Source organism: Cnephaeus nilssonii (genome assembly GCF_951640355.1).
Source record: "Cnephaeus nilssonii genome assembly, chromosome: 6".
Lineage (NCBI taxonomy): Eukaryota > Metazoa > Chordata > Mammalia > Chiroptera > Vespertilionidae > Cnephaeus > Cnephaeus nilssonii.
In genome coordinates this window covers 98,720,078-98,741,661 of record NC_137077.1, presented here as the reverse complement: position 1 = coordinate 98,741,661, position 21,584 = coordinate 98,720,078, and the positions used below count along the sequence as shown (strand labels likewise).

Genomic DNA, 21,584 nt, shown 5'->3' with positions numbered 1-21,584 from the left:
AACTAAAGATAAACTGAAAAAGTAAATCATTTACATTTCATAATGACAACATAGAATCTTCAGATATAAAAATACATAAAGTTCTCAATGAATCAAAATATAAAAAAACTCAAAACACATTCTTAAATAGTGTGGTCAAAAATCATTTTAGGTAATTTCTATGGCTTCTAAATTTATCTTAATTATTTTCCTTTGATTATAAATTTTATGGAAATGAAATATAAAGCAACCTACTAGAGAACACATAATACCAGTAACTAATTCCAATTTTTATAACCTCCTGCCTAAATTAGTTAAGTGGTTTTTCTTTGTCTTTAATAACCTAACACCAACTCCTACCCAACTATCTTCATTTGCCATGATGCAAATCTTTCAGTGACTTTTGTTGTCTAAGGATTCAAGTTTTTTCTTCTATTAATTGCTCATTAATGTCTTCTGATCACTTTTCTATAGGGGAGTCTTTTTGAACTAATGTACAAGAGTTCTTTATTAAGATACTAGAGGCCCGGTGCATGAAATTTGTGCACGGGGTGTGTGTCCCTCAGCCCAGCCTGCACCCTCTCCAATCTAGGACCCCGTGAGGGATGTCCAACTTCCAGTTGAAACGGGGAGTTGGACATCCCTCTCACAATCCAGGACTGCTGGCTCTCAACTGCTTGCCTGCCTGCCTTCCTGATTGCCCCTAACCGCTTCTGCCTGCCAGCCTGATCACCCCTTAACCACTCCCCTGCCAGCCTGATTGATGCCCTAACTGCTCCCCTGCCAGCCTGATTGCCGCTAACTGCCCTCTCCTGAAGGGCCTGGTCACCCCTAACTGTCCTCCCCTGCTGGCCATCTTGTTGTGGCCATCTTGTGTCCACATGGGGGCAGCCATCTTGTGTGTTGGAGTGATGGTCAATTTGCATATTAATCTTTTATTAGATAGTATGCTGGACATTGTTTCTTTGCTTTTTTACCAGATGCTTTAAACTTTAATGTAATCACACCTACCAATCTTTTATGTATCTTATTTAAGAAATGCTTCCCCAATGAATGATAAGATACTCATCTATATTTTTTTCCAAAGTTTTATAATTCTGCTTTTCAAGTTTAGCTCTCTACATGCTGAAGTTTCTTTCTGATTATGGTGTCAAGTAGGGATCCAACTTTCCCCTTTATCAAGAACCAATTGATGCCTTTTCTTTCCTATGTAACTGCATCACTGCCTCCCTAACAGTATCAAGTAACTAAAAGGAGAGGGTCCTGATCTGGGTTATTCTGTTCTACTAGAGGCCTGGTGCACGAAATTCGTGCAGGGGGCAGGGGGTCCAGTCAGCCAGGCCTGCACCCTCTCCAATCTGGGACTGCTGGCTCCTAACCGCTTGCTTGCCTGCCTGCCTGCCTGATTGCCCCTAACTGACTCTGCCTGCCGGCTTGATGCCCCTAACTGCTCCCCTGCTGGCCTGATTGCCCCCTAATTTCCCTCCCCTGCCGGCCTGATCATCCCTAACTGTCCTCCCCTGCAGGCCTGGTCACCCCTAACTGCCCTCCCCTGACAGCCTGATCACCCCTAACTGAGCTCCTCTGCCAGCCTGATCACCTCTAACCACCTCTGCCTTGCCCTCCGCCACCATGGCTTTGTTCAGAAGGATGTCTACTTAGCATATTACCCTTTTATTAGTATAGATTGGTCTGTCTACCCCTATGCTGGTACACAACATGCAGACTAAATTACTCTGTCAACTTACACAAAAGTAGAAACCATAATATTAGCTTTTTCTTAGAAACAAACAACAAAAAAGGAATATAGATGTTAGAGGGAAAGAAAAAACTAAACTGAAGACAGCAGTTACCTTTGTGAGGAGGTAAGGAAAAACTGGGGAAGAGTACAGGGGGGGCCAGAGTTGTATTTGTAATGCTATATTTCTTAAACTGTGGGGAGGGAGAACAGAAGGTAATTTACAGTGTATTTTTCAAAAACAATAATGAAAGTGATAATATGGCTGATCTTAAAAATTTAAACAAAATTCAGAGTCAGAACAAATTCTATTCTTTCTTTGGTACTTTAAAATACACATTAATATTCAGAATGAGAACACACACATGGTAAGATTTTATAGTGCTCTCTGAAGCAAAGATTAGATTTCATTAGTAAGATTATAACTCTAATGTAGCACCTAGCATTGATGAATGAGTGAGTAGTAGGAACACAAATGAGGGGGGCTCGCCTAATTGCTATGATTGCACAGATAATCATTTAAAAATCCCTTCTCTGTAAGAAAGAAAATCAGGCCCAAGGTGGCAGTGAGCAAGATTCAACTTTGTTCCACACATAATTTTCGGGGATAAGGGTGATGATTCAGACTGGGGAAGAAGCCACTCTTTAATTCAACTGGAACCTGAAGTGTGGACCCTGAATAAAACATCTCAGGTCATGCTAGGAGGGAAATGATACTTGCAAAATGCAACATGGGAGCCCCAAAGTCTGCACTCTAGTGATCTTAGGAAAGACTCCTTGAAATGAGTGTTCACCCAACAGATCAGTAGTTGAGGTGAAGAAGACAGCTGACTACTAAGGAGTCTGGGGAAAATGTTAGGGTGATAGAACGTTCCATATCTTGATTATTGTCATGGTTACCCAAGTGTTTACATCTAAAAAGTGGTCAACAAATCAACAAATGACAATTGCTGATGAGGATGTGGAGAAAAGGGAACTGCTGGTGGGAATACAGACTGGTGCAGCCACTGTGAAAAACAGTATGGAGCTTCCTCAAAAAATTAAATATGGAACTGCCATCTGACTCAGATATCCCACTTCTAGGAATATATCCTAAGAAACCCAAAATAGCCCTAGCCGGTTTGGCTCAGTGGATAGAGCGTTGGCCTGCGGACTGAAGGGTCCCAGCTTCGATTCCAGCAAGGGTACATGCCCTGGTTGCGGGCTCAATCCCTAGTGGGCTGTGTGCAGGAGGCAGCCGATCAATGATTCTCATTCACTGATGTTTCTAACTCTCTCTCCCTTTCCCTCTGAAATCAATAAAATATATTTAAACACACACACACACACACACACACACCAAAAAACACCAATCAGAAAGATTATATGCACCCTATGTTCATAGCAGCACAATTAACAATAGCTACGATCTGGACATAGCCCAGGTGCTCATCAGTAGGTGAGTGGATATAAAAAGCTGTGGTACATTTATACCTTGGAATACTATGCAACAGTAAAAAAGAAGGATCTCTTTCCCTTTGAAGCAGCATGGAAGGACCTGGAGAGTATTATGCTAAGCAAAATAGGTCCGTTAGAGAAACACAAGTATCACATGATGTCACTCTTATGTGGAATCTAATGACAAAAATAAACTGATGACAAAATAGATCCAGAGACATAGAAACGTGGAACAGGCTGTCAAATCTCAGAGGGAAGGCTGGGGTAGGTGGGTGGGTGGAAAGAGATCAACCAAAGAACTTGTATGCATATATAGACATAGACAATAATGTAGTGAAGGCCTGGGGGGTAGTGGGGAGGGCTAGAAGGGGTCAATGGAGGAAAAAAGAAGACAAATGTAATACCTTCAACAATAAAGATTTTTTTTAAACCCACAAAACTATCATATGACAAAATAAGTCCAGAAGCATAGATGCATGGAACAGACTAACAGAACTCAAAGAGGAGGAAGATTGGGGGGTGGGGGGAGATAGGAAGAGATTAAGCAAAGAACTTGCATACATATATGCATAGCCATTGGATACAGAAAGTAGTGTGGTGAAGGCCTGGAGTGGGTAGGGGCTGGATGGAGGGGGACCAAGGGGAGAAAAATGGAGGACATCTGTAATACTGTCAACAATAAAAAATAAAAAAATATAAAGGGTTTTACTATGTTATACTTTGATAAAAAGAAAAAAGAATATTCATCCCATCTGAGATCCCACCTAATGATAAATTAGAACCCTTTAGATCTAGAGGAGGCAATGCCAAAGACTTGACATATTGAAAATCAGTTTATTGTTAAAACAGAGTAAACTCTTATCTATATAAGTTCATGAGAAACAACATGAACAAAACTGTGAAACAAAGAAGTAGGAGATACTATCATGCAAAAAAGCACTGCTTCAGATACAATATCTGGTTCTGATAAAATTAATGTACTTACTGAGAGAAAAACTTGGAAGTCATTGATGTTTTACATCCTACCTAATAATAGACAAATATGCAAATTGACCGTACCTTCGCTATGCCCGTGACTGGCCAGGAGGCACGGGGGGGGGGGGCGGGACTCGGGGTGGCCGGGGTGGCCGATTGGGCCAGCGTCTGTGCCATGGCTGTGCTGCGGCACAGAAGGGGCCTCTGGGGCAGCTAGCTCACGTCCCACCGGGGACCATCAAAAGCGGGGGATCTGGGTGCCTGTCCGCTTAGGCACCAGGCCTTTCAGAAGCCTTCGCCGCGCTGGAGGCTTCTGAAAGGCCTGGTGCCTGAGCGGACAGGCACCCAGCTCCCCAGTGATCGAAAGCGAAAGCGTGTAGGGGACCCTACACGTGCATGATTCAATCATGCACTGGGCCTCTAGTAATTTAATAATGGGTAATATACTAATAGGGATACCATATATTCTGCTTCTACAATACAATAAAGGAGTTTAACAAGGATAAATAGAAATAACAGACATCCCCCTCAAACAAACAAAGAAATCATTACAGCTCCTCTTTACAAAAACATTTAGAAAGGCCCAGACAGAGATGTACTAGTAGTGTCCTTGCTCCATACTGCTCCAAGCCAAAAGCCAATAAAGGACAAAGCAAGTATTATTCTTGTACCCACTTTAAAGTTAAGGGAGTGTCCCCAAAAGGTCATCAGCATAGTTCTCATATTCCATCGGCAAAAAACTGTACCATCTGTCCATTTCTAAACTAATCACTAGCATGTGAAGTAGAATTACTCTGGTTGGTTTAGACCAGAGATTCTCAACCTTGTTCACCCGTAAGATTCATGTGGGAGTTCTAAAATTCCTGGTTCCTGAGCTTCATCTTGAGATTATTTAATTGGCCCCTAGCACTATTGTTAAATTCCTTAGGTGCTTTTGAATGCACAGACAGTGCTGAAAATGCTGAACAGTCTACTGGGGGAAAGTACTGAATAAGCAATCAGGGTACCTGAGTCTTCACCTGTTTCTGAGACCAGCATCCACTCCATGGAGGAACACAACCTGCATATTTAAATGGACCAGCTCTACCCCGATGATTTAACCAGTGGTTAATTCCTAAATGAAACCACCCAAATTCTTTCCCCCAAGAATCTGGATCATTAAAATAATAAAACAGTATTATATTTCCTTATGACCTAAGTTTTTCTTTATGGTAGATGAGTTATTCAGTTAAATTGCACAAATTTACTTACCTAATGTGCACCCAAGCTGAGGCTGAATTCTGATAAAAATCTTACTTCTGACTTCATTCAGACAGGTCTCTACCTTTTCAAATACTGAAATAAGTTTTGTATAATCTCTATCTAAAAATAAAGTACAGAACATTATCAATTTCTCATCAATCTATATCTTTTCAAAAAAATTAAGACACCACCAAGAATGAAAGTTTATCAGGAAATAAATTTTGCACAAAACACAAAACACAACCATTTCTTAATTCTTCCTCCCCTCTTTGTGGTATATCATATATTTCCTCAAACACAATTCAAAGTAATGCAGCTCAAACAAATTAATTACAACCATATTATAAAAACAATTATTCTGTAAAAGAGTAATACAAGACTAAAATATAAAAACATAATTTAACATTAAAGTCAAAACTTAAACAAGAGTTGTTGCTCTTCTGTAACCATCAATTGAAGAATGGTCAGCAAGTGAGTATCGGGGTTCCTGTAATAACAGAAAACAGGAACAGAAAAAAGACAAAAGAAAAAATGTTTGTGAAAAATTGAATTTTAAAAATTGTAAAAAAAAAAAAGCAATCTCAAAGAAAGTCAAAGTATTTCTTACCCAGACGCAACTGGTGTTATCTCAAGCTTCATAATATTCACAGGGTACATTGCTTCCAGGTCTCAATGTAAAAGAGGCTACGGATGGCATCTTTTCCATAAGCTGTGAGACAAAACTCAACTTGAACCTCTTTACAAATTAAAGGGAAATAAAATATTACCAACCTTTAACTGCATCCAAGTGACTGGCGTACAAAAGTTTACTAGCTTGATTATACTTTGTGAACAACTGCCAGAACAGAGATTCCTCGTTAGGGCTCAGGTCTGTCATCACTGCCTTTTTTACCTCTTCCAAGTGCACCAATAGTGACAGGAGACAGTCTAACCAACAGAGGGCATCAGAATTTTTCCACTGAACACATGAAGTCTGGCAAAATGGTATACATTTGTTCTCCAGTGGCATTTCCAGTTCAGATGTGCCTCCTTCATTTTGAGGAATAGTCTCTCCAGTTCCAGAAATATCAACTGCAGTAGCATCTTCTTCAGCAGCCAACTCAGTAACAGCAGCTTCCAAAATCTCATCTGGTCCCAATAAATCAGCAGCCCTAACTGGGCTCTGCTGACCACTGTGCGGTGAGTCAGGTAAGTCTGATGAGGTTTCCTCATTTTCTTCTCCATTATGTTTGCTGTGCAAAACTTGCTCACCATCAATAACACTATAACTTTTAACCTTTTTGGAATCTGCCAAAGAAGGTGTATCTTTATAGCTTATTTCCAAGAGCTTTCTTTGTTGAGGCTTATTTGGAGCAAGATGATCTTCCAAATCGGGAGAAATTAAGTTATTATATGATTTAGAGCCCAAAGGATAGATGCACTAGGAAGAAAAAATAAAATAATAAAAACTACAAAAATTCAAATAAGCTCAAATTTTACTTTACCGTTTCTAAGTCATGAAAAATACGTATAAAACATTAGCATTAATTTGACATGAGAGGGTATAATATTACCAATCTAAATTTGAAGGAACTAGGGATAAACAACTATTTAATTAAAAATTCAGTCCCCAAAGAATAATTTTTCTTATTCTTAGGTTAATCTAATAAGGAAAATATGCATTATTTTGTCTCAAAAAGCTAATGTTAAGTGAATTTAAAAATTTCAAGTGTATTATGAGTGTTATTCTTTTTGGGACAGGTAAACTGAGTAACACTAAAAATAAGAAAAGTATTTTCAAATATAAGTTGCATGGAATAATTTCTGCTTCTTAATTTTTAAACTGAATATTAATCTGAGAGTAATAAGAACATGAATTTTACATCTGTATTGTGTTTAAGGGTCAAACTGGCTGATTTTAATGACTTCATCAAATCTCACGGTACATTAACACAATTTCAGCCAAACAGCAACAGTGTAAACAAACCACTAAAATAATCAATGAATTTCCCCTAAGTTTGAAAGCCAGCAAAGTATTTTATTAGAAAAATTCATGATATATATATATTCTATGTGCCCTCATTTAAAACATGCCACCTTTAATAGGTTGACAGAGGGGAGCTAGGTCAGGTGAAAAAGGTGAAGGGATTGAAAAATACAAATTGGTAGGTACAGATAGTCACAGAGATATAAATTACAGCATAGGAAATATACTCAATCCTATCTAATAAAAGAGTAATATGCAAACTGACCGTACCTCCACTACACCCACAAGCCACGCCCACAAGCCAATCAGGAGCAAATTTGCAAATAAACCCAACCAAGATGGCTGCGGCCACAGAGAGCAGGTGGGAGGCTTGGGTTTCCCCGGCAATGGAGGAAGCCAAGCTTTCCACCTGCCCTTGCCGGCCCAGGCCTCTACTCAATGCTACAAAGTTTCAATGATAGAAAACAAATAAATTCCAACAAAAATGGCAGCAGCCACGGAGCTGGAGAGAGTAGGAGGCTAGGGTTGCCCCCAGCGATGGAGAAAGCCAAGCTTTCCATCTGCCCTGGCCTGCCTTGGCCTCCGCTTAAGGCTACAAAGTTTCAATTATAGAAGGTAAGTAAACCCCAACAGAAACAGCTGCCTCTACTGAGCAAGCAGAGGCTTGGCTCCACTCCAGGCTACAGTTTCAATTGTAGAAGCTAAATAAACCCTAGATACCAGGGCCTCAGCTTGGGTTGCCAGGGGGCATGGCCGGCCTGCAAATCACCACAGGCCCCTCACCCAGGCCGCCCCACACCTCAAGGGAACCCCCACCCTGATCTGGGACACCCTTCAGGGCAAACAAGCCAGCCCCTACCCATGCACCAGGCCTCTATCCTACTTAATAAAAGAGTAATATGCAGATTGAGAATCACTCCAACACACAAGATGGCTGCCCCCATGTGGTCAAAGATCCTGCCCCCATGTGGACACAAGATGGCTGCCACAAGATGGCCAGCAGGGGAGGGCAGTTGGGGGCGATCAAGCCTGCAGGGGAGGGCAGTTAGGGGTGACCAGGCCGGCAGAGGAGGGAAGTTGGGGGTGACCGGGCCGGCAGAGGAGGGAAGTTGGGGGTGACCGGGCCTGCAGGGAAGGGCAGTTGGGGGGGGACCCAGGCCTGCAGGGGAGAACAGTTGGGGGGACCAGGCCTGCAGGGGATGGCAGTTGGGGGCAAACAGGCTGGCAGAGGAGCAGTTAGGCATCAATCAGGCTGGCAGGGGAATGGTTAGGGGGTGATCAAGCTGGCAGGCAGAAGCGGTTAGGGGCAATCAGGAAGGCAGGCAGGCGAGCAGTTGGGAGTCAGCAGTCCTGGATTGTGAGAGGGATGTCAGACTGCCCATTTAGGCCCGATCCCAGATTGGAGAGGGTGCAGGCTGGGCTGAGGGACACCCCACCCCCACCCCCACCCCGAGCACGAATTTTGTGCACTGGGCATCTAGGCTGAGTATAATATAAAGACTCGGCTTGCAGGCTGTGGCACTGTCTCTCCATCAGAGAACAGTGTCCCGCCTAGCCCCAGCTTAATTCTCTTGTCTGTTTTCTTTAATCCTTCACTGCAGGGGATGGTAGTTGGGGGCAAACAGGCTGGCAGAGGAGCAGTTAGGCATTAATCAGGCTGGCAGGGGAGTGGTTAGGGGGTGATCAAGCTGGCAGGCAGAAGCGGTTAGGGGCAATCATGAATTTGTGCATAGGTGGGGGGGTCTGGTGGCCTGCCCCAATTGGGGCGGGGGAGGCGATCAGCAGTGGGGCTGGCTCGGGGGAAGGGCTGCAGGTTGGCCAGCCAGCCCTGCCCCCTGGTCAAACTCCTGCTTGAGGGGACAATTTGCATATTAGCCTTTTATTATATAGGATTCTATAACAGGACAAGTTTTGGATCCATCTGTTAGCAACTAGTTGTTCAGTCACCATCAAACAGTAACTTGACCCTCACCTTTATAACTTTACTTCCCAAATCCTACCATATGTCAATAAGTAGAGAACACTTTAAAATAAATAGCAACAATTTTGTACTCAAAGAGTCATAAAAAGTATATACCCCCCCAAAAAAATTGAAAGCAGGATCTCAAAGAGATATATGCACACCCATGTTCATTGCAGCATTATTCACAATAGTTAAGAGGTAGAAGCAACCCAAATGTCCACGGACAAACAGATAAAGGTGGTATATGCACAAAATGTAATATTATTTAAACTTTAAAACATAGAAAATCTGGCACTCTCTCTCCAGGGAGCATGCCCGTGCCTTTCCCTTTTCCTCTCCCCAGCCCCCAGGCATGTTACCATGAGCTTCCTCACTCCCAAGCTCCAAAAGCCCTTCCGTTACTCCATAACTTGTTTCCTAAGCCCATTTTCTTCTAGGAATTACTTTTTCTACCTCTGTAATTTACCCAATAAATATTCTCTTACCAAAAAAGGTAAGAAAATCCTGTTACATGATGCAGTATGGATAAACCCTGAGGATGTTGTGTTAAGTGAAATAAGCCCATCACAAAAAAGACAAATACAGAAAGACCTCGATCTAACTGACTAATTCAGGCAAGGAGGTATCAGTTAAAGCCAAAAGTCCATTATATAATAAAGTAGATTTTCCGAATGCATATGTTAAAAAATTGACAAATTAGTTTTCTTGTCCTGTTTTTTTATGTACACACGTTTGTGTAATTAAAATTATGCATGAAAAGTTTAATTTCACAGAAGTTTTCTATATGTATTACTGTAATTTTAAAATTATACTGAATAGATCTAGTAAATGGATGCATTCACCTGTCACCATGAATAAACAAATGCACACAGCTGAAACATCTGCTGGCTCGAATTAAAACTGCTGTATAAAGTCACACTATGTGACAACAGAACCAATTACCTCGAGTGATGTCATATGATCATGTGCTAACCATTCATTCAATATTGTTTATGAGTGGTGATTCTTGGATTTAAATATGTAGACTATAGTTGTAGCTATGTAATATTTATGTTGGAGAAACTACAGTGTTTTTCTAACATATGGTCTATTCGCTAAAATTTGTTTAAAAAAAGTGATTTAGTAACAAAAAATAACCTGTTAATTTAATGATAAGCAAATCTTGGTTAAAAGCATTTTAAAATTAACAGGGTGTTGCCCTAGCTGGCTTGGTTCAGTGGATAGAGCATCAGACTGCGGACTGAAGGGTCCCAGGTTCAATTACAGTCAAGGGCACATGCCCCAGCTATGGGCTCGATCTCCAGTAGGGGGCGTACAAGAGGCAGCCGATCAATGATTCCTTCATCTTTGATTTCTCTCTCTCCCCTTTCCCTTACTCTCTGAAATCAATAAAAATATATTTTTAAAAAATTAACAGGGTGTTAATTTACCCATATGACAAATGGACTAGAAATTTTGTCTGTTAAATCAAGGTCTGCAAAATCAAGAGTTTACTGTACTGTATGATTTTATCTAGATGAGATACCTAGTCAAATCCAGAGACAGAAAGTAGAATGGTGGTTGCCAGGACTGAAGGAAGAGAAGTGGGGAGTTGTTGTTTGATGGGGTCAGCTTCTTTTAAAAAAAATCTTTATTGTTGAGAGTATTACAGCTATCTTCACCACCCCCCCCCCCCCCCCATTGCCCTCTTCCACCTGGTTCCTGCCGTTTCAGTTATGCAGGATGAAAAAGTTTTGGAGCTCTGTTGCATAATAATATGAATATAGCTAACACTTCTGAACTGTACACTTAAAAATGGTTAAGATGGTAAATTTTATTTTATTTTACCACAATTAAAAATTAAAGTTTAAGAGGTAAAAAATCTTTACCCATCTCAAGCAGAGTCAGCACTCCTACTTAATAAAAAAACAATAACTAGGGCCCTTTACAATTTATTGTTTTTTATCCATACTCCTAGGTAAACTCCCCCAGTCTCATGGTTCAATCATCTGTATATTGATGGTTCCCAAATGTATGTCTCCAATCCCAAACTCTCCAACTAAAGCCAGACATAGATCCAACTGTTTGCTCTACATATCCACAGGTATTATACATAGATGTTTCAGACTTGACTGGTCCCAACCTCCTGGTCCTCCCCCCAATCTTCCTCTCCCCAAAGCCTTCTCATCTCAGTAACAGGCAACTCCATTATTCCAATCATTTAAGCAAAAATTCTGGGAATCATCCATGATTTCTCCCTCTCCTATCATGTATCCCAACCTTTCAGCAATCCCTTTGGCTCCACTTTTAAACATATACAGAATCCAATCATACCTCATCGCCTTGGTCATACTTGCTCCTTCTGAAATATTGCACCTGCCTTCCAGCTAGTCACCCTGCTTTAGGTCTTGCCCATGACCTATTATTTTCAACACAGCAGCCACTGTGATCCTTTTAACATATAAGTCAGGTTATCATCCAGAGATGTTAAAATGGCCTATAAAGACCTCACTTAGTCTAGCCCCCTCCCCATTATTTTTCAGACCCATCTCCTATGACTGCTCATGTACTCAGATCCAGCTCTGGTGTTTCCTTGCAGTAGCACAAACATAGACAAGCAGCCTCCATCTCTGGGCCTTATTCCTGTGACTTCCCCTGCCTACGAGGCTCATTCCTCTTCATCTTTCAGGTCTTTGCTTAAACGTTACTTTCTCAAGAAAGAGTTCCCTTTACCATGCTATTTAAAATTGAGATCTCCCCATTCCCTGGAATTCAGTCCCTGTGGCTTTATTTTTCTCCACAGCACTTCTCTTCTTTTTAAAAAATAATCCTCACCCACGCCCAGCTGGCATGGCTCAGTGATGAGCATCACAGTTCGATTCCCAGTCAGGGCACATGCCCGGGTTGCGGGCTCGATCCCCAGTGTGGGGCATGCAGGAGGCAGCCGATCGATGATTCTCTCATCATTGATGTTTTATCTCTCTCTCTCCCTTCCTTTCAAAAATCAATAAAAATAATAAATAATCCTCACCTGAGGATATGTTTACTTATGGATTTTAGAGAAAGAAAGGAGGAAGAAACATCAATGACATGAGAGAGAAAACATGGACCAGCTGCCTCCCATACACATCCCAACAAGGGAACAAACCCACAACCTAGGTATGTGCCCTGACCGGAACTGACCCTGCAATCTTTTTGGTTTAAGGGATTAGACTCCAACCAACTAAGCCACCCAGCTGGAGCTTCTCTGCAGCACTTTTCATCAGTTCACACAAAAAATATATACTTTACTTGTTTATTTTCTTCCCCACTCTAGAAGATAACTTTCTTGAGAGCAAGAAAATTGTTTTACTCATTGTATCCTAGCATATGAAACAGTGCCAACAAGGTGGTGCTCAAAAAAATATTTATAAAATAAATGCAAAAACAATTTATCCCTAACTGTAAGAATGCCTGGGATTTTTTCAAGTTGTATCCAGCAAAGTATCTATCACCAACTATGTGACTTAATCTAGTATTTTCCAAAGTTGGCCAATGATTAGACTTACCCTCAAAAGTTACAAAACTATAGAATTATAGGTCAATTCTATTTTATAAGCATCTGGGGATGAGACCTAGGAATTTCTAAAAAGCACTCCAGGTAATTCTGACTGCTAGCTTACCTGGAACAAAAGAATCTGAAATAGAAGACTGTGTTCCAATCACAGCTCTGCCGCTTTACGGAGATCTTGAGTTCCTAAACTCTCTGCCCCTGTTTTCTTATTCACAAAATAGGAACACCTACCTTGCAAAGTTTTGAGAATTAAATGTGTACATAACAGTTTCATAACTGTCAAATACAATAAAACGTAGAGTATTACGGAGTTTAACGAGTTCAAGTTGTACCACAGATATAAATTACAATTAATCCTAAAAGATATTTAGAACCTTAAGTATATAACATATAGAGATTAATAACTTTTTCAATAAGTCCCAAAGTTAATAAACCAAAGTGAAGAGAGATTGACTACTACATAACAACAGCTAACAATATATCTTGAAATGTATTTTTTTCCTCTCACAAGTCTAATGACAATAAAAACAAACATCTTCTTGCAATAATTCAGGAAACCAAGTGGTTTTCTGAAATAGAAAATATTTAAGAGTACTAGACAGATCTAAAAATTCTCATTATCTAAATATTAAAAATGTACAGTAGAAAAAGTATAAAATGAGCACAAATTTAAACACTGAAAAAAAACACAAAATGCCAAAACCTCAATACTATCTAAAATTAATACTTTACCATAGCAGGTTTGGTTCAGTGGATAGAGCGTCGGCCTGCGGACTGATGGGTCCCGGGTTCAATTACAGTCAAGGGGCATATGCCAGGATTGCGGGCTCAATCCCCAGTGAGGGGCGTGCAGGAGGCAGCTGATTGATGATTCTCTTTCATCATTGATGTTTCTATCTCTCTCCCTCTCCCTCTCTCTTTGAAATCAATAAAAATATATTTTTAAAAAATAAAAAATAAATAAAATTAATACTCCAATATTAATACTTTAGCCCCAGCCAGCATGGCTCAGTGGTTGAGCATCACACCTATGAACCAGGAGGTCACGGTTCAATTCCCAGACAGGGCACAGGCCCAGGTTTCGGGCTCGATTCCCCAGTGTGGGGCATGCAGGAGGCAGCTGATCAATGATTCTCTCTCATCATTGATGTTTCTACCTTTCTCTCCCTCTCCCTTCCTCTCTGGAATCAATGAAAATAATTTTTTAAAAATACATAAAATTAATACTTTACCTGTAGATCCTCACACAAATAGACAGATTCCTGAAAACTAATTCGGTAAGTCTTTAAGGTTTTTAACTTTCCCTTCTCTCTACAAGCAGGGCAATACCCATCTGACAGGATGTTAGCAGAATCATAATTCTAAAAGAGAAATAAAGTAAATTAAAATATAGACATTACTAGATAGTACCAAATTACAAAATGTTAAGTGGAAAAGCAACCAGAAAAGAATTACAACTTTCACCTCTAAGTATTCTGGCATGATATTTTCAACATGGCAAATAAAAAAATGCATACAGGCCTTAAATGTAGTTATTAACCCAAAAAGAATATATTGTTATTTTAAATACCAAGTTTTAAGTGTTAAAAATAATGTCAGTTTTACTTGCAAGAAAAAAGGTAATGTTAATTGTAAGGGAAAATCCATATTTCATATTTTCAAAGAATAGTAAACCATAAGGTCTGTATATAATTTCTACTTTCACATGTTAATAAAACACAGAGAGGTAAATACATGAAAACAATCTTTCGCCAATACTGTAAGATTTCCGTGGAAGATGATACAATTTATAAGTTAACAGGTCAAATTAAAACCGAATTCAAGTCTCAAAACCAGGAGGAAAAAATACCAACTTTGCACTGAGGCAAAAAATAAATCGACTAACTTTTCCCAAATACCCCACCATGTGGGGTGGAGATACCCCTATATCAGTCCCTGGTCCAATCACTGGCAAACCATTTCCAGTCTTCGGGGAATCCATCATTCCGAGTCACTGGCTAATTTATGTCACTCGAAACATGTCAATATCACTAAGGATTTTTTCAATGAATCCTGAAAAATAAAAGTCAATAGACAATTAAACAAAAATCCTATTTAATTAGAAATATGCTATTTTATAAGATGTACATATATTAAGTATATTTTGAGAACTATATGTCCTAGGACAGTGGTCAGCAAACTCATTAGTCAACAGAGCCAAATATCAACAATACAATGATTGAAATTTCTTTTGAGAGCCAAATTTTTTATACTTAAACTTCTAACGCCACTTCTTCAAAATAGACTCGCCCAGGCCGTGGTATTTTGTGGAAGAGCCACACTCAAGGGGCCAAAGAGCCGCATGTGGCTCGAGAGCCGCGGTTTGCTGACCATGGTCCTAGTATAAACATATTATAAAATTGTAATCTGGAAGAAAAAAATACTTAACTATATAAAACTAGACAGTTTGTGGGGAGAGGGCGAAGATTGGCAACAGGACGGGTTTTCACAGACTCATTTGTAAGCAACTTTATTAAAACTTGTAACAGAGGTAACTATTATTTAAAGCCAATTTTTATTGACCAGAATTTGAAAGCCTAAGTTTTTAGAGTCTATGTACAATTTGAAACAAATATGGCAGCATTACATTAAGAAATGTAATGGCTAGTGTGGCTCAGTTGGTTGGAGCACCGTCCCGTACGCCAAAAGGTTGTGGGTTTGATTCCTGGTCAGGGCACATACCTAGATTGCAGGTTCCGTCTCGTGGTTTGGCGCCTGTTAGAGGCAGCCGTCGACGATTCTCTCTCACATTGGTGTTTCTCTCTCACATTGGTGTTTCTCTCTCTTTCTCTCTCTCTCCCTTCCTCTCTCTAAAATCAATTAAAACAAACAAAAAAAAAACAAATCTTAGATCCATTGTGCCATTACTTGACAGGGACCAAAGAACCCCATACATTCCTAGCACTTTCAACCACCAAGAACACTTCACCCCCGAGAATAATGCCACTTTTTAAGTTGCCAACAAAATACTATTTCACATTAAAGTAAATGAACACATAAACACTATTACAGTACAAATTACATGTATAACAAGCCTGTTCCGAGTGTTAGTCCCATGGCCTAGAATCACACTTAGGAAAGTAAAAATTACGAGACTGGAACTCAGCATAAGAAAAGTGATTATTAAAAGTAGAGTTGATATGTATTTAAAATACAGGGAAACCAGACACAGGAAACTTATAAGCAGAGTGAATCACCACTCAGTAGGGATGTTGTAAAATGATTTCAAGCAAAAGTCTTTACCAAATCTAAGAATCTATGATTCCATAACAATCATCTCCTAAAAAATTGCAGTTCACAGGGTCACTTGAAAAACTAGCTATGCACCTTAGCTGGGTGGTTCGGATGGTTGGAGTGTCATCCCATGGTGCACCAAAAGGTTGCAAGCTGGATTCCTGATCAGGGCACATAACTGGGTTGTAGGTTCAACCCCAGGTTGGGACGAGTGTGGGAGGCAACTGATTGATGTTAATTTCTCTCCCCCTTCCTCTCTAAAAATCAATAAAAACATTAGAAAATAAAAAGAAAAACTAGTTATGCTATTCTGTTCCAGCAGTATATACTTTCAAGCCAAGGAGTAATTTTTAAAAATGAAATGTGAATCACAATTTCCTATTCCTGGAGAAATATACACAGGGCTAGATTTCTCAACTATAGCATTACAGACATTTTGAAGCAACTCATTCTTTGTTGTGAGGGCTGCCCTGTGCGCTGTACATGATGTTTAGCAGCATCTATGACCTCTACCTACTAGATGCCAAAGGCACTCACACCCTCAGTTGTGACAATCAAACATGTCTCCAGGCATTCCCAAATGTCTCTTGGGAGGCAAAAATGCCTTATCCAGAATCACTGACAAAGGGTAATAACGAGTTTGGTGCTAAATTGTTTTCTTTTTAAGCTGCTCACAAACAATACTAGTTTATTATCTTCGGATGGTTCTACTATAATCTGCTTACAAAAGGGAACTATATAGGAAAGAGTCAAACTTCTATGGTTTCAGCGTGGCTAAAGGCATGGCTTACACCTAAAGATTTGGATTCAGCAATTTCTTTGTAAAAGTGGTGGTTCTAAGAATTAAATGTACTAATATATGTGAAATGCTTTGCATCTGACACACAGCAAATTTTAACTACTATATATTTGGTGCTAATTTTACACTTCATTCTGTAGAAAACAGGCAACCCATCTTGTATCATTCTCAAGAGAAAAATTGGTAATCTGTATCTTGAGTAAATTGTTTTTAATGAAAATTTCCATTTGCTTGAGGGATCAAGAACATTTTCCCCCACTGATTCTTGTAGGCTCTCACTTATAAAAGTGAAACAGGGGGAGCCTTCAATTCTGCTCCCCTGATCCCACCACCACCATTTCAAAGAAAAAAGCAGGTAGACTGGTGGTTGAAATCTTATATAGGCAGAACCCCCAAAAGAAAATTCACTTAATAAAACACCAGAAGTGGGCTACTTCTCAAATACAATTTCTTTTGTCCTCCCTTTAAAACTAACAGCTCCTCCCTCTTGTGTATCATCTATATTTTGGCATCTCCATCCTTCCAAACACATACACTAGAAAATCTGAGAGGTTCTCTACCCTTTCGCTTCCCTCTTCACCCAGTATAAATCACTCCGTTCTGTAGGCCGTTCTTTGGAAGCGTCTCACATCCTCACCTCTCTCCAGGCCATCTACACTCCGTATCACTGCCAACGTCTGAGTTTGTCCCTGCCCAGCTTAAAATCACCTCTTCCTACCAGGCTGATTATAGGCAGGTCCCCAGCGCAGTGTGACCTAGGTATGAACTAAAGTAAAGGTCACTGCACTGTGACCTCCCAGCCTTGCCCCTCCTCTATTCTTCGCCTCCAGCATCTTTCTTTGGACGCCCCCTTTTTTAATTACTTCTCTGAGCCACTGATACTCCAGAAGCCCGAGTGTGAATTACTAAGCCAGTATGGACCCAGGGAACAGTGTCAAGTTGGCCCTGGGAATAGCGAAAAAAGATGCAATTAAGCTTAATTCCCAGTCCCACGTGCACCATGGGAAAACCCAACGAACAAAGTGTTCCAAGAGGAGCCTCATGCCTATCTGCCCTCCAGGACTACGTGGGCTCAGCACGTGAACAGCCAAAGGGACGCCACAACAGACTGGAGACCGAAGAACAGGGTCGGCTTTCGGGCCTACCCGGGTCGGGTACCAAACCCAGCCGATACCAGCCAGAGATGGAGAGGACCCACAGAGGTCAGTTTCAAACCTCCACCTCGGGAACGCGGGGCGGCGCAGGGTTCTGTCCACCCTCCCCATCTCCACGTTCCACGGGAAAGGGGAGAACAACTCTGGTTTCTCTTCAGCATTTACCTCTCTGAGCCCAAACGAACCTACACCTCTAACTCTACACCTTCATTTAAACCCTCCCATCTGAACCTTGTCCCAGCCCCGCCCTCCCCAGACCAGCGTGCGCTCAGATCCCCAGACCAACCCAGTTCGGTCCCTTTTCCCCCTTTTGGGCACAGAAGGACACTGCTCCTTCTTCCTACCTGAGGCGGGCACACTTTCTCGCACAGGTTGGATCCGAATTCCTGTTCCAAGGCGCAGAGCAACGTCTACCCTAACACCAAGCCCAGCCAGCTCCTCCCCCACCGACGTCCCCGCTAGGCAAGCAGCTTCCGGTTTCCGTCCGCCGCAAAAGAGTCCCCCTTCGGATTCCGCGCGGGGCCCGAAAGGATGAGGTCCTTGAGCGTGGCGGAAGGCGAGCGCCGGAGCACTTCCGGCCGGCCTGGCCGAGGCTCTGACCAATGCCGGGCCTCCGCTACCGCCGCGTCAGCCGCGACGACGACTCGGGGCGGGGCCGGTGGCCGCAGAGCCCGCCCTCGGTGAATGGCTGGGTTGGGGGAGGCGACGTCTCTGGAAGCTGCTGGAAAGCGCTCGAGTGGCGGAGGTGACGCCACGGGGGGTGGGGCGTGACTAAAACTAGTTCGCGGCCGGCAGCGGAGGGATTTCGCTGAGGAAAGAGGACAGCACGTGTTTTGCCGCGGTCTGGCCCGCGAGACCCCGAGTCGGAAGCCGAGGCGCCCTTGAGTGACCTGGTGGGCGGGCGAGGGGCCGGCTCCCGGGCCGCCGGGGGGTGCAATGGAGGCGCTAGGCGGGGGCGTCCACGCCGCACCGCCATCTCGGCGACTGTGGGCCGCGCGAGGCCTCAGTGAGAGTCGAGCCGCTCGAGTGCGCGTTCGTAAAGGTCACCACACACGGAGCTGCCCCTCCCCGTCTCCCCAAACCCCACCTTCGAGGCCAGGGGCTTTTCTGCCCGGATTCTGGGAAGTTTCTCCTCCTTTCCTCCCTCCCAGATCTTCTAACGGTAAGGGCCGTAGCCAGAGCCCAGGGACTCTGTCCGTGGCCGGTGCCAGCCAGCAGCCTCGGGTCCGCCCCTAGCCCGCTGACTGCTGTCCCCGGTCTGGCCTTAACCGCAGAGAAGGGGAGAGTGCTCCTCTGCAGGTGGAGGACGGCTTTCGTGGGAAGGGCCTGTGGTGTAAGGGCCGCCGTGACCGCGCGTGCTCTTGCCTGCCTGCATTCCGAATCTCGGGGCCGCGGAGCCCTGTGGTTCGGCCGGTTCTAGTCCCCGAATCACCATGTGCAGTTCCTGAGCAGTTCTTCCCCGAGGAGCCCTTGGACTGCTGTCCTCTCTGGTCCCAAACCGAATGGCCGTACCAGCGTTGTGGGGTGAGGCTGATCACTTTGATAGGGTGGTGCGGAGGAAACGAGTCCTGGAGGCTAAGAAGCTCTCCAGTAAAAGCATTTTAGTTTTTGGTGCTTCTCATTGCAAACGGCCAAGAAACCCAGCAGGAAGTTTGTTTGTTTTGCTTTTTCCAGACTGAAGTATAGGCTGGTTAGTTTAATGTGTTGGTATATTTGTTATTACATTCAGCTAGTTAGGAATTTTTTAGTGAATTATGAAAATATGAGGATGTTGTATTTTCTCCTGAACTAGTAGCTGAAACTCAGGGTTTTTCTTATTCGCCATTGCCATTTTTTTGGAATGGAGTACACTTTTTTGTAATTAAACACTTGCTGAGTAACTTCAAAAATTGAACAAAATAATTGATTCAGTTTAAAGTGTAGCTAAAATTGTAAGATTGAAAAATCAACATTCCCAAACTGAATTATATCAGTCAAACATTGTTTTCTGTAAAGTTGATTTTTTTTTAAACAGGAAAAAATATGTAATTGTAACAAACAAAATGAAGGTGGAGCTTGGATTGTGAAAAGAATTGAAGGGATTTTTAGTATATGTTCCACAGCTTTCCCCCTTGTAAAAGGTAGAGAAAGTCACATAAGGCTTCATAAAATAAAAGGAAAGATACTAATATAGAACAGTCAATCGGGAGAAGTCAACTACAAATTCTTCTTTCACTTATATTAGAGGAATGGTATCATGTTAGAAACACACACACACACTATATACATTTCTGCTTGTTCCTTGCCAGTGTGTTTCAAATGCCTCTTTCTGTGTATTACACTGGACCCCACAAGAGTCCAGTTACCGTCTTAGGGTTAAAGCTCATTGCCTCTATCTCTTTTCAGCACTGTGGGACAGAGTTTTATTCATTTATATTTAAAAACTTGCATGATCTAATCAAATGGAGCTTTTATTAAATTTATGACCAATGAGCAGCTCCAATAGGAGTTCAGTGTTGTACAATTAGAATTTTCTTTTTTCATTTTTCTCTTCTCATGATATCAGCTTTTGCCCCCCCTGCTAGGTTGGATTCCTTAATAACAAACAAGCCTTTGGCCAAACCTAGGATGTAAAAACTGCCTGCTTGTTCTAGTCTCATAAAAAAACGATGGTTGAAGCATCTAACCATATTTTCTAGCAGCACCTTTTTGAGTACAGTCTATAATCTCTCACCTGATTCCAACATCAGAAGGCTTGAAAAACCAAAACCCTTTTAAGCTTGGGGACAAATTTAATTTGGTAGCAAAATATGACCTAAACTAAGAAGTTATATATAGTCTGCATGTATCACATATGTTTTCTTAAAGAAATACTATGTTTGATTATGAGGTGTGGCCCTTGGCCACTGGTATGTTAGGTGTTACATAATGGTTTGTGTACCTTGTAACATTTTTAAAGTTCCAAGAAATTATTTACTTCTAAAACATATCCATCCCCTAGGCTTTGGTTAAGGAATGCAAACCGATATTAATGTTTTGGGCAATACAATTGTGCTAGGCATTTGTGTATTTAAAAAATGAAAACAGCATAATACAGTTTAGTTCTTTACCTCCATGAATTCACTTGTGTTAGAAGGATAGAGAAAAGTGCATTTAGCCTGGCTGGTGTTGCTCAGTGGATGAGAGTCGACCTATGAACGAGGAGATTGCAATTTGATTCCCAGTCAGGGCACATGCCCAGGTTGTTGGCTGGATCCCTAGTGGAGGGCTTGCAGGAGAGCCGATAATGATTCTCTCTCATCATTGATGTTTTATCTCCCTCTCGCTCTCCCTTCCTCTCTGAAATCAATAAAAAATATTTTTTAAAGAGAAAATACACTTATCATACTGTAATATGTTCACTGATAGAGCTATGCACAGCTTATTAGTGTAGCCATGTAGAAACTACATAAGAAATTGGTAGTCCAAGGGTTTAAGATTATCCTGTACTTTAAACTCTAAAATTTAGATAGAATATGACAACCTATTTTTTAGCCTAAACTTACCT

General features: G+C 41.7%; 1 protein-coding gene across 3 annotated transcripts in view; it reads right to left on the bottom strand.

Moving 5' to 3' along the window:
- The window catches only part of USPL1 (ubiquitin specific peptidase like 1), a 30,708-nt gene extending 12,146 nt beyond the window's left edge, over positions 1-18,562 (bottom strand). The window contains exons 1-5 of one of the 3 annotated variants that reach the window (XM_079774748.1): positions 18,403-18,562; positions 14,718-15,681; positions 14,065-14,193; positions 6,143-6,791; positions 5,381-5,491 (exon numbers count right to left, since the gene is read on the bottom strand). In XM_079774748.1, the coding sequence (XP_079630874.1) occupies positions 5,381-5,491; positions 6,143-6,791; positions 14,065-14,193; positions 14,718-14,816 (988 nt within the window). In that variant the 5' untranslated portion in view covers positions 14,817-15,681; positions 18,403-18,562. Of the gene's footprint in view, positions 1-5,380; positions 5,492-6,142; positions 6,792-14,064; positions 14,194-14,717; positions 18,338-18,402 lie in introns of those variants that run through there. The other 2 variants (XM_079774750.1, XM_079774749.1) reach the window with 2 other exon arrangements.
- Between the last annotated feature and the right edge of the window lie 3,022 nt (positions 18,563-21,584).